Source organism: Pongo abelii, chromosome 12 (assembly GCF_028885655.2).
Source record: "Pongo abelii isolate AG06213 chromosome 12, NHGRI_mPonAbe1-v2.0_pri, whole genome shotgun sequence".
Classification (NCBI taxonomy): Eukaryota; Metazoa; Chordata; class Mammalia; order Primates; family Hominidae; genus Pongo; species Pongo abelii.
In genome coordinates, this window is record NC_071997.2 from 95,419,376 (window position 1) to 95,436,609 (window position 17,234).

A 17,234-nucleotide genomic window follows, 5' to 3' on the forward strand; every position below is an offset into this window, starting at 1 on the left:
CAGCTCACCGTAACCTCCACCTCCCAGGTTCAAGTGATTCTCCTGTCTCAGCCTCCTGAGTAGCTGGGATTACAGGCATGTACCCCCATGCCTGGCTAGTTTTGTATTTTTAGTAGAGACGGGGTTTCTCCATTTTGGTCAGGCTGGTATTTAACTGCTGACCTCAGGTGATATGCCCACCTCAGCCTCCCAAAGTGCTGGGATTATAGGCATGAGCCACCGCGCCCAGCCGCATGTTTACTTTTTAAAATAAAATAGAAATATGGCAACTAGCTTTATAAGTTAAAGGAAACTCAGTTTCACAATAACTTATTAGCTTGAGCACACATTTGCACCAAAGCCAGTCACAACCCTAAAAGTTCTATAATTTTGGTTATATTATATATAACATGGACTGTTCTTGCTGTGAAAAGAAAATACTTTGACTTTTGTTACCTGCAGTGTATGAAATGTGTTTCCTTTATTTTGATTTCTTGGGCCGACTGAAGGGTAAAATGTCCAAGCTGAAATATCACTGCCAAGCAAGTTCACTAAACCCAGCTACAAGGGATGCAAAGGGTTTTGACTGACGTGCATTCCTCTGATGTCTTCCACCTTGAAGTCTCTGATGAGGTAGCAAGGCAAAAAAGTTAAATCTCTCTCCCATCTTCTTTGGATTCATTAACATATCATATCCTTGAAGTAACTGCTGCCTCACTGATGGCTCATTTGATTTATCTAAAAGAACCTGAAAAGAAAACAATTCTTAGCAAAAATAACCAGAAGACAGGATTCCTAGTTACATGCAGCAATACTAATGACTCTCAAATATTCCAATAAAACAGCACTCAAAATGTGACTTCTGATTATCTGCCTGAGAATCACAGAGTACTTAATAAAAATGTAAGTTGTTGTGAAACAAACCTAAGGATTTGCATTTTTAACAAATATCCCCAGGGGGTTTGATCTACAGTAAGGTTGAGGTGTCTTCAGAAGAACAGTTAGAAAATTCATACCCATAAACGCAGTTTTCTTAACAAACAAAAACACTATTTGGAAGTCTTAATGCTACCTCACATGGAGATGCATAAAACTTACCAGACTAGTTACTAAATCCTATACTACCTGAAAAGACTGGAATACCAAGGATTGGCTAACTACAAAAGCATTAAGGCCAGGTGAATATACTATTTAAAGTAATTTTTGAAATACTATGAAAGTACTTAATAACAGTGAAATAAAATAAACCTTACCTTCAGCCGGACATCAATACCCATATTTTTTAAAAATGTGTGTTGTTTTATTGGGCCCACAGAGGCTACTTTTCCCTGTGCCATTCTTCGCAAATAACTGAAGTCCACATCAGCTGTTAGATCTGCTGTTCCTGGGGCAATTAAGACATCATGAAGCTTGTGGCCACAAAACCCCTTGAACATAAAGAAATCAGATTTTTGCCCTTTTATGGTTATTAAGATTAAAGAAATGCTATCATATTAAAGTTATTTAATATTTACATTAATGCTTGAGGTGACGGAATAGAGCTCTCATTAATTCTCTAGGCAGGGAACACCTAGGCAGTGTTTTACGAAGTATATGCATCAACCATGCATCAGAATCACCTGAGATACAGTACAAACTACTACACAGCCATAAAAAAAAATGAAATCACGTCCTTTTCAGCAACGTAGACATAGCTGGAGGCCATTATCCTAAGTGAATTAATGCAGGGACAAAACCAAATACCACATGTACATCTCACTTAGAGCTAAACACTGGGTACACGTGAACATACCTATGGGAACAAACGCTGGTGACTACTAGAGGGGAGACAGGAGGAGGGGAACAAGGGCTGAAAATCTATCTACTGAGTACTATGCTTGCTACCTGGGTGACAGCCTCACTTGTACCCCAAACCTCAGAGTCAATGCAATATACCCATGTAACAAATAACAAACCTGCCTCATGTACCCCCTAAATCTAAAATAAAAGTTGAAATTACTTAAAAAAAAAATCACCTGAGAATATATTACTGACTCTAACCAGACCTGGTCAGTCAGAATCCTGGAGGTGAGGCTAGAGAATGAGTATTTTCAACCAACTCTCCAGGTTATTTTTAGATACAATAAAGTTAGAAATTAAGAACCATAGACCTAGAAAATGACTAAGAGCATTTAGTTAAATGTTTTTCAATTAAAGTATATTGAATAGAATTGATCATATTCAAAGATCATTAAGAAAGGATGTTTAGGAACAGTGTAAAAGAATACATCTGGAAAGGGAAAAAATGTTGAAAATATGATAGAAAAAGCTAGAATGATTACAGTAGGTAGTTTAAATCTGCAAAGAAGTAGCAAAATTTTTCTTGAATGAAGGGGGTACAGATAGATTTAAGAATGTGAAGAAGATCTTTCCATTTGTATTATTCAGCTGCTTATTTGGATTTATGTAAACGTAGGTTCTACAACTAAGGAAGAATGTACACAATTCAGATCCTGTTAAAGGAGGGCTGGACAGTAGACTCCGTGTTAGCAGTAAGAACTAGGGTTAAGGGGAATTACAATAACATGAATTAATGTTAACTATAAAATAATGTAATACAACAATAACAGGCACTGTAGAAATCAAAGCTCTTCAATGGGCTTCAGGTCTAACACTGAAATTCTGATAAATCATGTTACTGAATTATACATACTCTGAAGGTATCTGTCCTTGTTCCGTCATGACCATAATCAGCAACCAGTGCAGCACCTCCAGTTAATGCAATGCGTTCAGAAAGTTCCTCAATGATAACACCAGCATCAGGACACACTTCAACATGATCCCTTGTTTCGTCATGCTGGTAAAGGGATCATTGCAAGAGTCAAAATGCATCATTCGAAAGAATTACTTCCTTAGGGTTTTTCAGGTTTTTCCTCAAAGAGCATTTCTTAGTTTTAATAAAAATAAATTCTTTCTTAATATGAGTATGTTCTCTACACTCAACTTTTCACCTGACTCCCTTTTTATTATACAAAACTCCTTAGTTCTTTGATGCTATCCACTTGATTTACAAAGACATTTTAATCTCTTATAAAAAGGCAAATGCCTTCCCAATCCCCCCAGATGGCCTAGAGCATTATCATTTTATTTAATGTAAAATTACTTTTATATCACAAATCATATAAACACATTCCTCCAGGTTGAAAGCATGGGAAAGGGATTTTTTTGTCTGCCTAGAACAGTGCCAGGCACATAACAGTCAATGAAAATATTGTGCTGAAAGAACAAATGGTACAAATCCAATAATACAAAGCAGACGCTATTAGACAATTATATTATCATGCCCTCTGTCGTGCCAGGAAGTATCCCAATGATATGCCCTACATCAAGAAACACGGGCTTATCAACCAGCGCCAATGTACTGAAACCATTATTACCCCAAGATGTCCACTTAACTGAGGGGCCACAATAAGTGTGTCCTAGCTTAAAAAGCGAAATCACACTAAGTATTAACACTTGCCAACCTGACTAGTATACATGAAATTTCACTACTTCCTGATCTGATTGAAAATGTGGTATTTCTTTCCCTTCATTATGAAAACATACATTAACTTGTACTCCTTCCCAACACCTTATTATAGAAATGCAGTAATGACCTGCCCTGATGTCTGCCTATGGTAACAGGCATCGAGTCAGATGAAGTTAAATCTCAGCTCTTCCTATGCTTACTGGTAGACAAGTTACTTAAACTTTCTGAGTTGTTTTCTTCCTTATAGATATTGTAGGTTTGTTGTGAGGATTAAATATAATAAACTATTTAGCTAATAGTGCAATCAAATTACTGTGGCTTAACTATAAAAACCATGAAGTCAGCCTCATCAGGCATCAGTAGACACGCTGACCATGCTGACATTCTTACTATCTTAGGCTACTCTTCAAGATGACATGTATTACCATTCATGTCATTCAAGTGATAGAGAATATTCGCTCCCTCCCTTCCTAAGTGAATACTAATTAGGTCAAGAACTAAATGAACTCCCAGGGCCAGGAGGTTAGTTCTTGGTAGTTCTATGAATTTGTCATTCGGGTAAACTTAGGTTGCTATAATATGAAAAAATAGGTGTTCACAAGTGTTCAGTCTGACATTTAAATTTATACTTAACAAAGAGAACTTAATTCATACATTTAAGTTTAAAAGCTCTTGTGCTTTTAGAACTGATAATTTCTGAGTAGGAAGTTCTCAGTTAAGGTCCAGAAAGTAGAAATCATCCTCTGAGCTGGAAAAAAAGGACTAAAAAAAAAAGAGGCAATCTGAAGCCTGGACGTTCCTGAGACGTATGGGGATCTTGTGTACCTTTAAACAAGCCATGATAGACAGGCTGTTGCGATGATTCCTTGAGATCAACAGAAAGCAGTAGGAATTCTATCATTCTGGCTGAATCAAACTGAGGTCTGTGTGGAAGCACGGGATAAAAGCCATGCTGTAGCCCAGAGAAGGATAATAATAGAACCTACCTAATACTGTTGCTTTGAGAAGTAAATGAGAAAACAGAGTAACACAAAGTACTCAACAAACGTTAGCTGTTACTGTTAATTTACTATAGTCTGTACTACATTGCTTTCACAGATGTAAACTCTTCCCGTGGACAATACCATTGCCACTTGACATGAAACTGAGATAAGTGTGAAAGTAAGAGACTTGGCTGAGTAAGCGGTTACTTACTTTCTCTTACTACATGACATTAAGGTCAAACACTCAAGAAATGATTTTAACCCATGCTCCTGCCTCTAGCTCCTCTGCACTTTCACCGTCAATAAAAAGCACCTCCTATGCTACTAGCAACTCTTCCTGTAAAGGAACTCTAAAATTCTAAAGTAGTAACTCAGAAAATAAGACTTTGAAGATTCTGTGAGCAATAAAAGAAACTTAAAAAAGCATATTCTTACTTGTATGAAGGCTTCTGCTGGGGTGGCAGAAGGTGCCAAAACAAACCTCAGTTTATCAGAAACCTGTGGATCAATGTCAACAAATACTTCTCGCCATCCCTGTGGTGTTTTCTAAACACAAAATAACACATAAAAACAAATTTTTGCAAGTTTGTTCTCTACATTGCTTCTACCAAAAATAGCTTTTTCTCCTCTTACCATAAGTAACTAACATTTACAGAGCACTATTTAAAATTACTTAATTCATTACTTCGTTGCCTTTGAACAATGAGTAGACCAATCGATGTAAGAGAAACAATAACAGAGATGACGCTGTGGAAGATAAAATCAGCAGCATGAAAAGTACCCAAAAAACGGAAATAGACTCAGGAGGAATAGCCAGAAGCTTTACTAACAAATTACTACAGGATCATGAGAGCTGCTCTTCTCCTTACAAATTACCAGTACACATACATTATCACCAAATCTTAAATCTCCTCACAGAAAGAATGAAGAAAAGTTTTATTTATTTTTTTGAGACAAGGTCTTACTTTGTTGCCCAGGCTAGAGTGCAGTGGTACAATCTCAGCTCATTGCAACCTCTGCCTCCTGGGTTCAAGCGATTCTCATGCCTCAGCCTCCCTAGTAGCTGGGAAGTACAGGCACGTGCCACCAAGCCCAGATAATTTTTGTATTTTTAGTAGACACAGGGTTTCGTCATGTTGGCCAGGCTGGTCTTGAACTCCTGACCTCAAGTGATTCACCCACCTCGGCCTCCCAAAGTGCTGAGATTACAGGTGTAAGCCACCATGCCTGGCCCAAAAAATTTTAATCTATGATTTTTTAAAACGTGCTAAGGTTGGCTGGGTGCAGTGGCACGCACCTGTAGTCCCAGCTCCTTGGGATGCTGAGGCAGGATGAACACTTGAGCCCTGGAGTTCAAGACCAGCCTGGGGCAACATAGCAATACCCTATCTCTTTAAAAAAAAAAAAAATTTTTTGCTTAAGTAAATCCTTCATTGCACCATAGCTAGTTACCATCTTACCATTTTTCATTCCCTTACTTCTTCAAATCAGAAGAATTAAGAATTCTTAATAATTATCCCAGGAGAACTAACAATTCTCATTAATATTTCATTTTTTGCTTTTGAATTATTTATGTGTACCAAAATTCCAAATAATAGTTAAAAATAACCTCAACAAGTAAAATTTGTATACTGAATAAACACCATAAACATTGGCAACACAATGCCTTTTGTATTCAATTATAGACACGACTTTTTCCCCCCTCAATACCTGAAATTTGTGCACAGGAAGAACATCAAAAAATTCATGTGCAAGATAAAAGCTGTATCCTATTTAAAAAGAGGAAAACAATTAATGTTTCCACATTTTACAGGAATTAATTCTTTTGAACATTAACTGTAAAAAAGAAAATGCCTACTTCCTCCATAATCATCACTACCACAGAATTATCTACCTCTTCATGGAAAACTTACACTGCAGAACATACAAAAGAACAATTATTACTATTCTTATTTTACACATAAATGGGGTCAGAAAATGGAAATAACTGAAATAGCAGTTAAATCTTTTATTTATCACAAGGCTTGAAGGAAATTAGAAGTCAGAGTTGTTAGCTGGAAGGGAATTTGATTTCATAAAATCGGGCTTCCCAGCCTGAGAAGGCTGAGGCAGGAGTGGCTCGAGGTCCCTTGCCCAAGATCGTACCTCCACTTTGGCTTTGAGTCAAGACTCAAACTAGTCAATACTAGTCAGTATTCCTGACTAGTACAGGGATTTTCCCCCACACCTTGCTTATCTTTAGGCAAGTAAGGATTTTTTAAAAGACTCTATAACTGAACTAAACCCACCTACTAACACTGCTTCCATCAGCCCCGGCTGCCTTGGGCTGCTCCGTCATCGGTACGACCCTAGCTATAGGGAAATACTCAAAAGTACAATGGAGATTTACATTTTGTTTGGGATTTTACAAACCTCCATGAAATAAACTACTACTTAATGTCAGGCAACTTTATTTTCTATTATGATGCTCTTTTCTAGAAAAAAGTAGGCTACTCTCTATGGATAAGGGACTTGGCAGCAGTAACTCAATCTATTACATTGCTGTAAAACGTTACAGTCCCATCAATACTGTGAGGGTTGTGATCAAAATTCTTTCATTAATCCACATTAAGGTAATTACCTTTTGGAACATCTTGCAGATCTCGGTACCAGGAAACTGGAATCCCAGACTTAGTGACACCTTTCATATACACTGGGGATCCAGCATTTCGCTCTAACGGGACCTTCTCTTCAGTCAGTGTCAATGCTTGAATCTCACTTAATTTTTGGCTTACCTCTACCAGATGTACTGAAATGTCACAATTTTTCAGCACAGATCCAAGTTGAGTGAACACCTAAATACCAAAAGAAGAAAAAAAAATACAATGTGTTAAGTAGGTTTTAAGTTTCCTAATCATTTACATCAATGATTTAGTCATGTCAAAATAGAAGTAATATTTCAGAGAGATGTGTCCCTTACCCAAGCCACTCTCCAGCAGTCTATAAGAATCATAACCTACTAGTTATTAAGCATAACCTAAATAAGAAATCAACAATGCACAATTTGGTTTCCTAATGATAAATTATGATTAACAAATGAAAATAAAAGATTTGGCATCTGATAAAAACAATGATTCAAATTATGGAGTCTAAAAAAAGACCAAGGAAATAAAATGTAGATAGCCTTGATTTGATAATGTCTCTAGATCTAGGAAATAATCTCATCTTTGAGATGATGAGAACTCTAACCTCAAAGAATCAAATCTGAATGGTACTGAAAACCTGACTGCTTAACTCGGGAGTCTGCCACATTTTTCAATCTATATTTAGCTACATATTTTTTCACTGTTGTAAACATGCAAGGGAAAAAGGAAAATACTAATATTTTACCGATCTTTTAAGACTAAAAATTCAATAGCAAAAGCATAAAGTGTATCAACATTATTTTTCATTTGAATTTAATTTTTACTGGTGATCTGCCTCCAATTAATACTTTTGAGATATGAATATGCACATCCAGACTGATAATATGAACAAGATGATTTTTCCAAATTTAGTTTTGAGATCGAAATACAAATGGAAAAACTTCCCAGGAGAAATTCCTTCAGAAGGTAACATCAAAAATAAAACAGGTCTGACACTTCTCTGGCTATTTGCTTTACAACCCTTTAAATTCTTTGGCTTTTTAGGAGTTCTTATGACTCAGTCTGGAAAAGCATCCTTCATACATTTTAAGGGCTCTGGAATCGACTTTTAAAGTACTTGAACAAGAAAATTAAATATTAAATATTTTATATTCAAATGACCTTGCTGAAAAACATAAAATAGAGCCCTGGAAATTTAAATCCGTGATTTTGTTTTCTTTCTTCACCCAAATAATCAAGATTCTTATTTGTCATATGTTTATATATTTTTTAAATCCTTCAATTTCTCATTTAAAGCAAAAACCATAAAGCATCAAGAAATTTAAATTTATATTGAGTACGTGTTGGTGTTTTTTGGTTTTTTTTTGAGACAGGGTCTCACTTTGTCACTTATGTCAAGGCATAATCACAGCTCACTGCAGCCTCAACCTCCTGGGCTCAAGCAATCCTCCCACCTCAGCCCCCCGACTAGCTTCAACCACAGACGCATGCCACCACGCCTGGGTAATTTTTATATTTTTTGTAGAGATGGAGTTTCACCATGTTGCCCAAGCTGATCTTGAACTTTGGGAGCCTCGGACTCCCAAAGTGCTGGGATTATAGGCATGGGCCACCACGCCCAGCCACGTTTGTTTTTTACATTGAATTGCCAGGTACATATAAAACAAACTCAAAAAGACTAATGAGTTCCAAAATACTAAAAACTACAAAAGTTTAATAAATACTATCAGGTACTATAAACAACTGTCCTCCTTTTTAATGTTTTCATAAAATAGTACATAGACTGATAGAAAGAATGATACAAGAGAGAATATCTACCATCTGGTTAAAGAAATGGGACATGACCTTATCTCCAAAGCCCCTGTGGACTCCCTCTATCCTTGGAAGTCACCACCATTCTGAATCTTGAGTTAATAACACCCTGACTTTTCTTTATAAATGTTACTAAACATATTTTTATCACCAAATATATATTGTTTAATGTTGACTGTTTTTTGGATTTTATATAAATACAATCATATGATATGACCTCTTTTGCAAACTGCTACTTTCACACATCTTCTTTCATGTTGAATACTGTTATATTCCACCGTGATTTCACACATTCTTGCAGTACTTCGTATTCCACTGTATGACTATACCACAATTAACTGATTCATTTACCCACCTGATAGGCATTTGTGCTGTTTGTTTTCCGCTATTTTATACAATGCTGCTATCTTCTTGTATGTGTCTCCTGGTACACATATACACTAGTTTCTCTAGGGTATATCACTAGCAGTAAAATTGCTGGGTCATACAAAATAAGAAACTTTGATGTTAATAGATAATGGCCAATAGCTTTTCAAAATGGTTGTACAAGGCTGGGTACGGTGGCTCATGCCTGTAATCCCAGCACTCTGGGAGGCCGAGGCAGGCGGACCACTTGAGGCCAAGAGTTCAAGATCAGCCTGGCCAGCATGGTAAAACCCCTTCTCTACCAAAAATAAAAAAATTAGCCAGGCATGGTGATCCACGCCTATTATCCCAGCTACTCAGGAGGCTGAGGCACAAGAATCGCTTGAACCTGGGAGGCAGAGGTTGCAGTGAGCCAAGATCGTACCACTGCACTCCAGCCTGAGCGACAAAGCAAGACTCCGTCTCAAAAAAAAAAAAAAAAAAAAAGAAAAGAAAAAAGGATGTACTAAATTATACTCTTACAAGCAGTATATGAGAGTTTCCATTGTTCCACATATCCACATCTTCACCAATACTTGGTGTTGACAGACTTTTGGCTTTTTTTTCTAATTTGGTGAGGGTTACAGTAGTATCTCATTATGATTTTAATTTTCATCTCCCTGACTACCAATAAGACTAATCTTTTTTTTTTTTTTTTTGCTTTTTTAGCTGTTTGTATTTTCCTCTTTTATGAATGGACTTGTTCACATCTTTGGCCTGATTTTTCTCAAGTGATCTGTCTTCTTACTGACTTAAAGGAGTTATTTAAATAATTCTAACTACTAGTTCTCTGTTGGTTACGTGTTACAAATAACTTCTCCCACTCTGTGGCTTGTCTAATCACTCTCTTAATAGGGTCTTTGAAGAACAAAAAGCTGCTAGTTTATTTGTAGAGCAAGAAGTTTTTAATTTTCATGTAAGAAATGAAATATTAATCTTTTGCTTTATGCCTCCTGCTTTTTTTTTTTTAAATATAAAAAGAGACGAGGTCTTGCTTTGTTGGCCAGGTTGGTCTTGAACTCTTGGCCTCAAGCAATCCTCCCACCTTGGCCTCCCAAAGGGCTAGGATTACAGGCATAAGCCACTTGGCCCAGCCTAAACTTTTTTTTTTTCTGAGACAGAGTCTCGCTCTGTCACCAGGCTGGAGTGCAATGGCGCAATCTCAGCTCTGCAATCAATCACTGCAGCAATCACTGCAACCTCTGCCTCCTGGGTTCAAGCGATTCTCCTGCCTCAGCCTCCTGAGTAGCTGGATTACAGATGCGCGCCACCATGCCCGGCTAATTTTTGTATTTTTACTAGAGATGGGGTTTCACTATGTTGGTCAGGCTGGTCTTGAACTCCTGACCTCGTGATCCGCCCACCTTGGCCTCTCAAAATGCTAGGATTGAGCCACCACGCCTGGCCTAAACTTTTTATATAATTAAAAACTTTCCTTCCTGAGAAAACAAATACACTCTCCCATAATGTCTTCTAAATGTTTCCTATGTTTAGCTTTCATATTCTCCCCCTCCCCTCCATTTTTTAAGCTTACAGACAACAGTAAGTAATGACTGATTACATTATTCTGACATTATATTTTAGCTGAGAAATATGAAATTAAGGAACTGAAAACCAATGAAATCAACATGGTTTGCACACTCAGAAGTACTAAAATTCATTTACATGAGACTAAAAGACATTCTTTTATTACCTACCCTCAAAATATCTCCCACGAGGGTTCCCCTACCTGGGCCCAGTTCCACCAGCTGGAAAGCTGTGCTTTTTCCAGTGGCCATCCATTCACTAATGAACCATATCCCTAGTAGCTGTGAAAAGGGAAAAAAAAAAAACACGTATTAAAGTATTATAAAGTATAAAAGTATACAATATAAAATTCCACATAAATATGCACTATATGCCAAAAAGCAAAATGTGTACAGCCATATAAATGTTATTTAATACATACGTACCTGTACACATAGGAACTTCCTAGGACTACATCATAACATACACCATTTAGGAAGATTAGTAGGAAAAAATAAGGCAGCCTCTGCTATAAAAGGTCCCATGACATAGATAAGAGGATATCACTAGCAGAAAGGTATCAGTATTTGAAAGCAAATAAACATATGAAATGTGATTATGCCATTTCTTCATATTCATATGATTTAAACAATTACATGACTCTTACAATAACTAATGTTTTTTAATACCCACATTCTACTTCCTCTTATACACTATTTCTAAATTCATAGAAGGTACTTAGTGGAAATGAATTAGAATTCTGTTTATTAAAGGAAGACTTGGCTGGGCGTGGTAGCTCACGCCCGTAATCCCAGCACTTTGGGAGGCTGAGGCAGGTGGACCACCAGAGGTCGGGAGTTCAAGACCAGCCTGACCAACATGGAGAAACTCTGTCTCTACTAAAAATACAAAATTAGCCAGGAGTGGTGGCACATGCCTGTAATCCCAGCTACTCGGGAGGCTGAAGCAAGAGAATTGCTTGAACCTGGAAAGCGGAGGTTGCAGTGAGCCGAGATTGCGCCACTGCACTCCAGCCTAGGCAATAAGAGCAAAACCCTGGCTCAAAAAATAGATAAATAAAAGAAGACTTTTACTGTAACTATGGCTAAAATCATGACTGGGAGCTTTAGAGCTTCTCTTAATTCCACTAATTCTTCAATGCTCTTTATCTTTTCTTTCTTCATTCCTGGGCACTCTCCTGGGCACTCTACCTCTTTTCTCGCCTTTCTTTTTGTCTCTCTTCCTTCTTCCATTCTTTTTTTTTTGAGCTGGAGTTTTGCTCAGTCGCCCAGGCTGGAGTACAGTGGCGCCATCTTGGCTCACTGCAAGCTCCGCCTCCCGGGTTCACGCCATTCTCCTGCCTCAGCCTCCCAAGTAGCTGGGACTACAGGAGACCGCCACCATGCCCGGCTACTTTTTTGTATCTTTTTTTAGTAGAGACTGGGTTTCACCATGTTAGCCAGGATGGTCTCGATCTCCTGACCTTGTGATCCGCCTGCCTCGGCCTCCCAAAAGTGCTGGGATTACAGGCGTGAGCCACTGTGCCCAGCCCCTTCTTCCATTCTCTTATTTCATCTGATTCTCCTTTTTCTGTCCTCTTTATGACCCCCTCCTTTCCTTCTCTTTCTCTTTGTCCCTCTTATCTCTCCATTTCCCTTCCTACAGTGGAGTATAAACTTTCCAAATATTCTCTCTACCATTTTACTCCCCTCCACTGCCTCTCTATTCCCTCAGTACATAAACTACTATAAAGTTAAAACTTTTGATGAATCACAAAAAAAGCTGTAGAACACTACTACAGAATAATACAATTTGATCTGCTCTCAAATGTTTATATTAGCTTCATTCATACTTTACATTGGGTATTACCTCCCCAAAGATTTGACTTATTTCAGGTGAAGTAATGAAATCTCCTTTTTCGCCTAGCATGTCACGGTACACATAATAACCCTGAGTAAAAAGAGAAAATGGAGAAACAAAATTAATTTTCAAATAAGCCTTTTAAAAATACCCCTCCAAAATCCTAAATAATGTAAAAGTGAAATAATTATTTAGTAAGAAAGTTCTCTCCTCTAAATAAGCAAGGGGAGCCGGGCGCGGTGGCTCATGCCTGTAATCCCAGCACTTTGGGAGGCTGAGACGGGTGGATCACGAGGTCAGGAGATTGAGACCATCCTGGCTAACATGGTGAAACCCCGTCTCTACTAAAAACAATACAAAAAAATTAGCCAGGCGTGGTGGCGGGTGCCTGTAGTCCCAGCTATTTGAGAGGCTGAGGCAGGAGAATGGCGTGAACCCGGGAGGCAGAGCTTGCAGTGAGCCGAGATTGCGCCACTGCACTCCAGCCTGGGTGACAAAGTGAGACTCCGTCTCAAAAAATAAACATTAAAAAAAAAAAAATAAGCAAGGGAAACATGGTGTCTTTACCCAAATTTTACAAAGTAACAGTCATTTTACAAAACTAATAGAAAAACAATTACACCTTGACCGTAAAGGCAGAAGTCATGTAACGTCCATCTCTGCACGCCAGACCCTTCCTCCCCTCCCAGCTCCCACACCCAACACAGCAAGACCCTGCCTGCTCCTCCAGCCTCCTCTCCAAATTCTAACACTTTCTGTCTCATATATGGGCCCTGCCTGCTGGTGATGTTCTGTTTCTTGATCTGGGTGCTGGTTAATTTGCTTTGTGAAAATTCACTGAGCTGTAAACTTGTGATTTATGAACTTTTCTACATAAACATTTTATCTCCACAAAAAGGGTTTTTGGTTTTTTTTTTTCTTATTAGCCTTGCTTGTCCAGACATCCATGCCACTGCAAATCCTCACCCTTCTCCCTTTTCAACTCTCCCTGGCAGTCTTATACTCATCCTCTGAATCTGCTCAAATGCCACCTAGCTGACCTCCTCCAGCCCTCCAACCTAAGGCCAAATCCAGTGCCACCTTTTCTGAGCTTATTTGTCTATGTTCTTCACCACAAAGCATAGTTGTTTGCAGAAGATCATTGCCTTATTTATCTTCATATCCCAAGTTTTAGCACGATGCCTAACCTTCAAGAAACACTACAGAATTGTGTTAAAAATTTCTCAGGCTTCTCAAGCTCCTACTCTACCACCTTACTACAGGTGACACGGGCCCCAGTCTCACTCCGGAATTAAAGAAATGTTATAAAATGCAACCTCCTCAGCTTCCCATCCCCACCTGGCCTCTAACCTAATGTGGGGACTCCAAGAATCAAATGCCTTCCCCTTCTCCTCTTATCCCAACCTAATCCCTCCGCCTCTGCTCTGGACTGCCGTTCCTCACACAACTCCCCTGAGTCCTTTTAGCCGTCCCCCTCTCTCTTCCAGCTTCAACTTTCCCCCTTCAGCATTCAAAATAAATCAAGTCACCCCCATTTTTAAAAACATTTTTTCAATCCACACAGCATCTCTCCTTCTAGGCTTTCTAGTTCCATTCAAAAGGAAACACTATAGGGGTATTTACACTTTTTTGTGTTATGAACCACTGTGGTAATCCAGTGACGCCTATAGACCCCTTCACAGAGTGTTTTTAAATGCACAGAACCACAAAGAAATAACTGAAATATGTGTATCAAATGTTTTAAAAAATGTGATATATACACTTCTTTACTAGTGTATTCAAAAAATATAATCAGGCCGGGCACAGTGGCTCACACCTGTAATCCCAGCATTTTGGGAGGCTGAGACAGGCGGATCATATGAGGCCAGGAGTTCAAGACCAGCCTGGCCAACAAGGCAAAACCCTATCTCCATTGAAAATACAAAAAACCTAGCCAGGCATGGTAGCATACACCTGTAATCCCAGCTACTCGGGAGGCTGAGGCACAAGAATCCTTTGAACCTGGGAGGTGGAGGTTGCAGTGAGCCAAGATTGCACTACTGCACTCCAGCCTGGGCGACAGAATGAGACTCTGTCTCATAAAGCAAACAAACAAAAAAGCCCATAATCAAGCCAAAGGCCTAATAATTAACAAAATTTTGAAGTAAGGATGAGCACGATAAAATTCTGAGATGCCTGTGATCACTGTATTGTGATAAGGAAATACCAATGATTTCCACAGATGACAAAGTCACAAGTATTGCTGATGCTACCGGTTGCTGCGTATGTTCATAATTGAAGAAATGCTAAATTTCAGTTGAAAGTTAGTGAAAATAACTTTTTTCCATCCAGCTTCATGAGACCCCTGATTTCTATTAAAGGGTCCCTAGGTTAAGAGCCTCTAAATTTTAGAGTTACCCCTACTCTCAATGCTGGGAAACCTTCCTTTCTCTCAGCATGTTCTCCCTGGTTCCTTGGCTTTAAATATGACCTATATGCTGATGATGAGCAAATGTATATATGCCTGCCCAGTCTTTCTTCTGAACACCAGGCTCTTTTTTTTTTTTTGAGACAGAGTCTCGCTCTGTTGCCCAGGCTGGAGCGCAATGGCGAAATCTCGGCTCACTGCAACCTCTGCGTCCCGGTTTCAAGCGATTCTCCTGCCTCCTGACTAGCTGGGATTACAGTCACAAGCCATCATGCCCGGCTAATTTTTGTATTTTTAGTAGAGACGGGGTTTCACCATGTTGGTCAGGCTGGTCTCAAACTCCTGACCTCGTGATCCACCCGCCTTGGCCTCCCAAAGTGCTGGGATTACAGGTGCGAGCCACCACGTCCGGCCCTGAACGCCAGACTCTTATAGCGAATTGCCTACTTTCTATCTCCACCTCCGTGTCACTGCTAACAAAATATGTATAAAATGCAGCTCCTGGTATAGGCTCTCTCCCCAGTACTCCTCCAAACCTGGTCCTGTCTGTCTTAATGTCAATAAAAGGTACCATCATCACCCAACTGCTCAAGCTAAAACTACGAATCAGCCTTGATTCCTCCGTTCCATCACTCAATCCATCGGCAAATCCTGTCAGTCCTTTTCTAAACCACCCTCTTCTATTTCTAGTACCACCACACTAGTCTAAGCCACCTATCTTGCAGCCCTGCCCACCGGCATTGAAAGAAAGATACCGGCCTTGGGTAAACCTCGACACTTGAGTCACACCACCATATCCAACAGCAATGGCCAAACCAACCCCAGAATTCCACAGAGGTCATATTTCAACCCAGCAAAAGATGAAACATTCTAAAATAAAGGACTATACGCTTTCACCAAATGGCTCTGTAGAACAGACAAGGAAACATGGGTCAGAAAGCGGTGATTGTGCCTAATCCTAGAACAGTGAAGATCCAGACTGCATTCTCAACTGCACATGTGAGAAAACCCACGTCTCCAATGCCAGCTGAAGCCATTCCAACACAGACGACTTTCCAGGCAGTAATTCCTATTTCCAGTTGCCTGTTGGAGATTTCCCCCTAAGAGTCCCACACACTTCAAATTCATATACCAGCCTGAACTCTCCATACTTCCTCCTCCTGCATTCCTTCTCCCAGAGCAATGAATCCACACCACCTACCATCAGCCAAGTAGGAAAGTCATCCTTCCCACATCATAAATCCAATTAGCTACACTCTGTCTCCTAAACACCCTTGGACCGTGTCCTCTCTTTATTGGCACTGCCTCTAACGTGAGCCAGCCCTGACCAACTGACAAATTATCTGTCCCCAGGTCCTCAGAAATTGCTCTTCCCCTGGGAGGCACCCCCACGGCCTGGGCTGAGGACCTCCGGGCTTCTCCCTCCTGGCTTGCACCTCGCAAATCGGCTTGAGAGGGCCTAGTCCTCGGGCTACCCGACCCATACCTTGGCTGGATTAGTCAACACCTCCTTCATGTACTCGGCCACAGTGATGGGACCAGTAGACTTTATTTTGTAAATAAGATGCCGCAGCATTGGCGTCACCGGGTTTTCTGCAGGCTCATTCCCGGAGCTGAAGTATTTCCCTCTCCAAATAGAAGGAATGGCTGCGAAAAACACGAATTAAACAGACCCCATGATAAATCTGAACATTCACGAGCGCAAGCCGCCTGAGCGTTTTCAAAACAGCTTCGTGAACCCTTAACCTCGCCCCAACGCAGACCGCAGGCTACTGTGCTTAGCACGCCCACGGGGCGCAGAGACAGCACCCACTTGCCCACGACTACCCAGCCCTATTGCGTTTGTACCGGACCCGTTTCCAGCCCAGGGCACCTTCAAGGTGGAAGTGAGCCCCCGAGCCCTTGATCCCCGGGTACCCTCAACTGAAGAACTAAAGAAGGCGCCCCACGCGGTTTCCACGGCAACCGGGCTTCGAAGGTACTGACGCTTACCTCCGCGCGCCACGGCACACAACAGCCCCAAACCTGACCTCACCAGTACACTCATGCTGAAATTCGCAGGCTAGCTCGCTCCGCCAGGAACTGGGGCTTAGGCCATTTCCGGGAGAAGACACGCCCCGACAGGAATTACGCCACGGGCATAGCGGAAG

The 17,234-nt window shown here is 40.1% G+C and overlaps 1 protein-coding gene across 3 annotated transcripts; it reads right to left on the reverse strand.

Moving 5' to 3' along the window:
- Nucleotides 1-436: 436 nt before the first annotated feature.
- On the reverse strand, nt 437-17,196 carry NDUFAF7 (NADH:ubiquinone oxidoreductase complex assembly factor 7). 3 transcript variants are annotated; one of them, XM_002812124.4, is made up of 10 exons: nt 17,077-17,196; nt 16,571-16,731; nt 12,687-12,767; nt 11,009-11,119; nt 7,091-7,304; nt 6,181-6,239; nt 4,906-5,016; nt 2,672-2,815; nt 1,233-1,406; nt 437-727 (listed from the first exon to the last, which is right to left on the reverse strand). In XM_002812124.4, exons 1-10 carry the CDS (start codon nt 17,129-17,131, stop codon nt 512-514), a joined length of 1,326 nt encoding a protein of 441 aa, XP_002812170.1. In that variant the 5' UTR covers nt 17,132-17,196; the 3' UTR covers nt 437-511. The 3 variants fall into 3 exon arrangements, with proteins under 3 accessions (XP_002812170.1, XP_054404201.1, XP_063569789.1); XM_054548226.2 differs by lacking the exon at nt 17,077-17,196 and adding an exon at nt 16,958-17,055; XM_063713719.1 differs by lacking the exon at nt 12,687-12,767.
- Between the last annotated feature and the right edge of the window lie 38 nt (nt 17,197-17,234).

What these genes read in the sequence shown, in the direction of transcription:
- NDUFAF7 (XM_002812124.4), bottom strand. Translation starts at nt 17,131, where the DNA reads ATGAGTGTACTGGTGAGGTCAGGTTTGGGGCTGTTGTGTGCCGTGGCG. An exon ending in CAAGGACAGATACCTTCAGA is followed by an intron (nt 1,407 to 2,671) that starts GTATGTATAATT and finishes TTTATGTTCAAG; the next exon opens with GGGTTTTGTGGCCACAAGCT. An exon ending in GTATTGATGTCCGGCTGAAG is followed by an intron (nt 728 to 1,232) that starts GTAAGGTTTATT and finishes TTTTCTTTTCAG; the next exon opens with GTTCTTTTAGATAAATCAAA.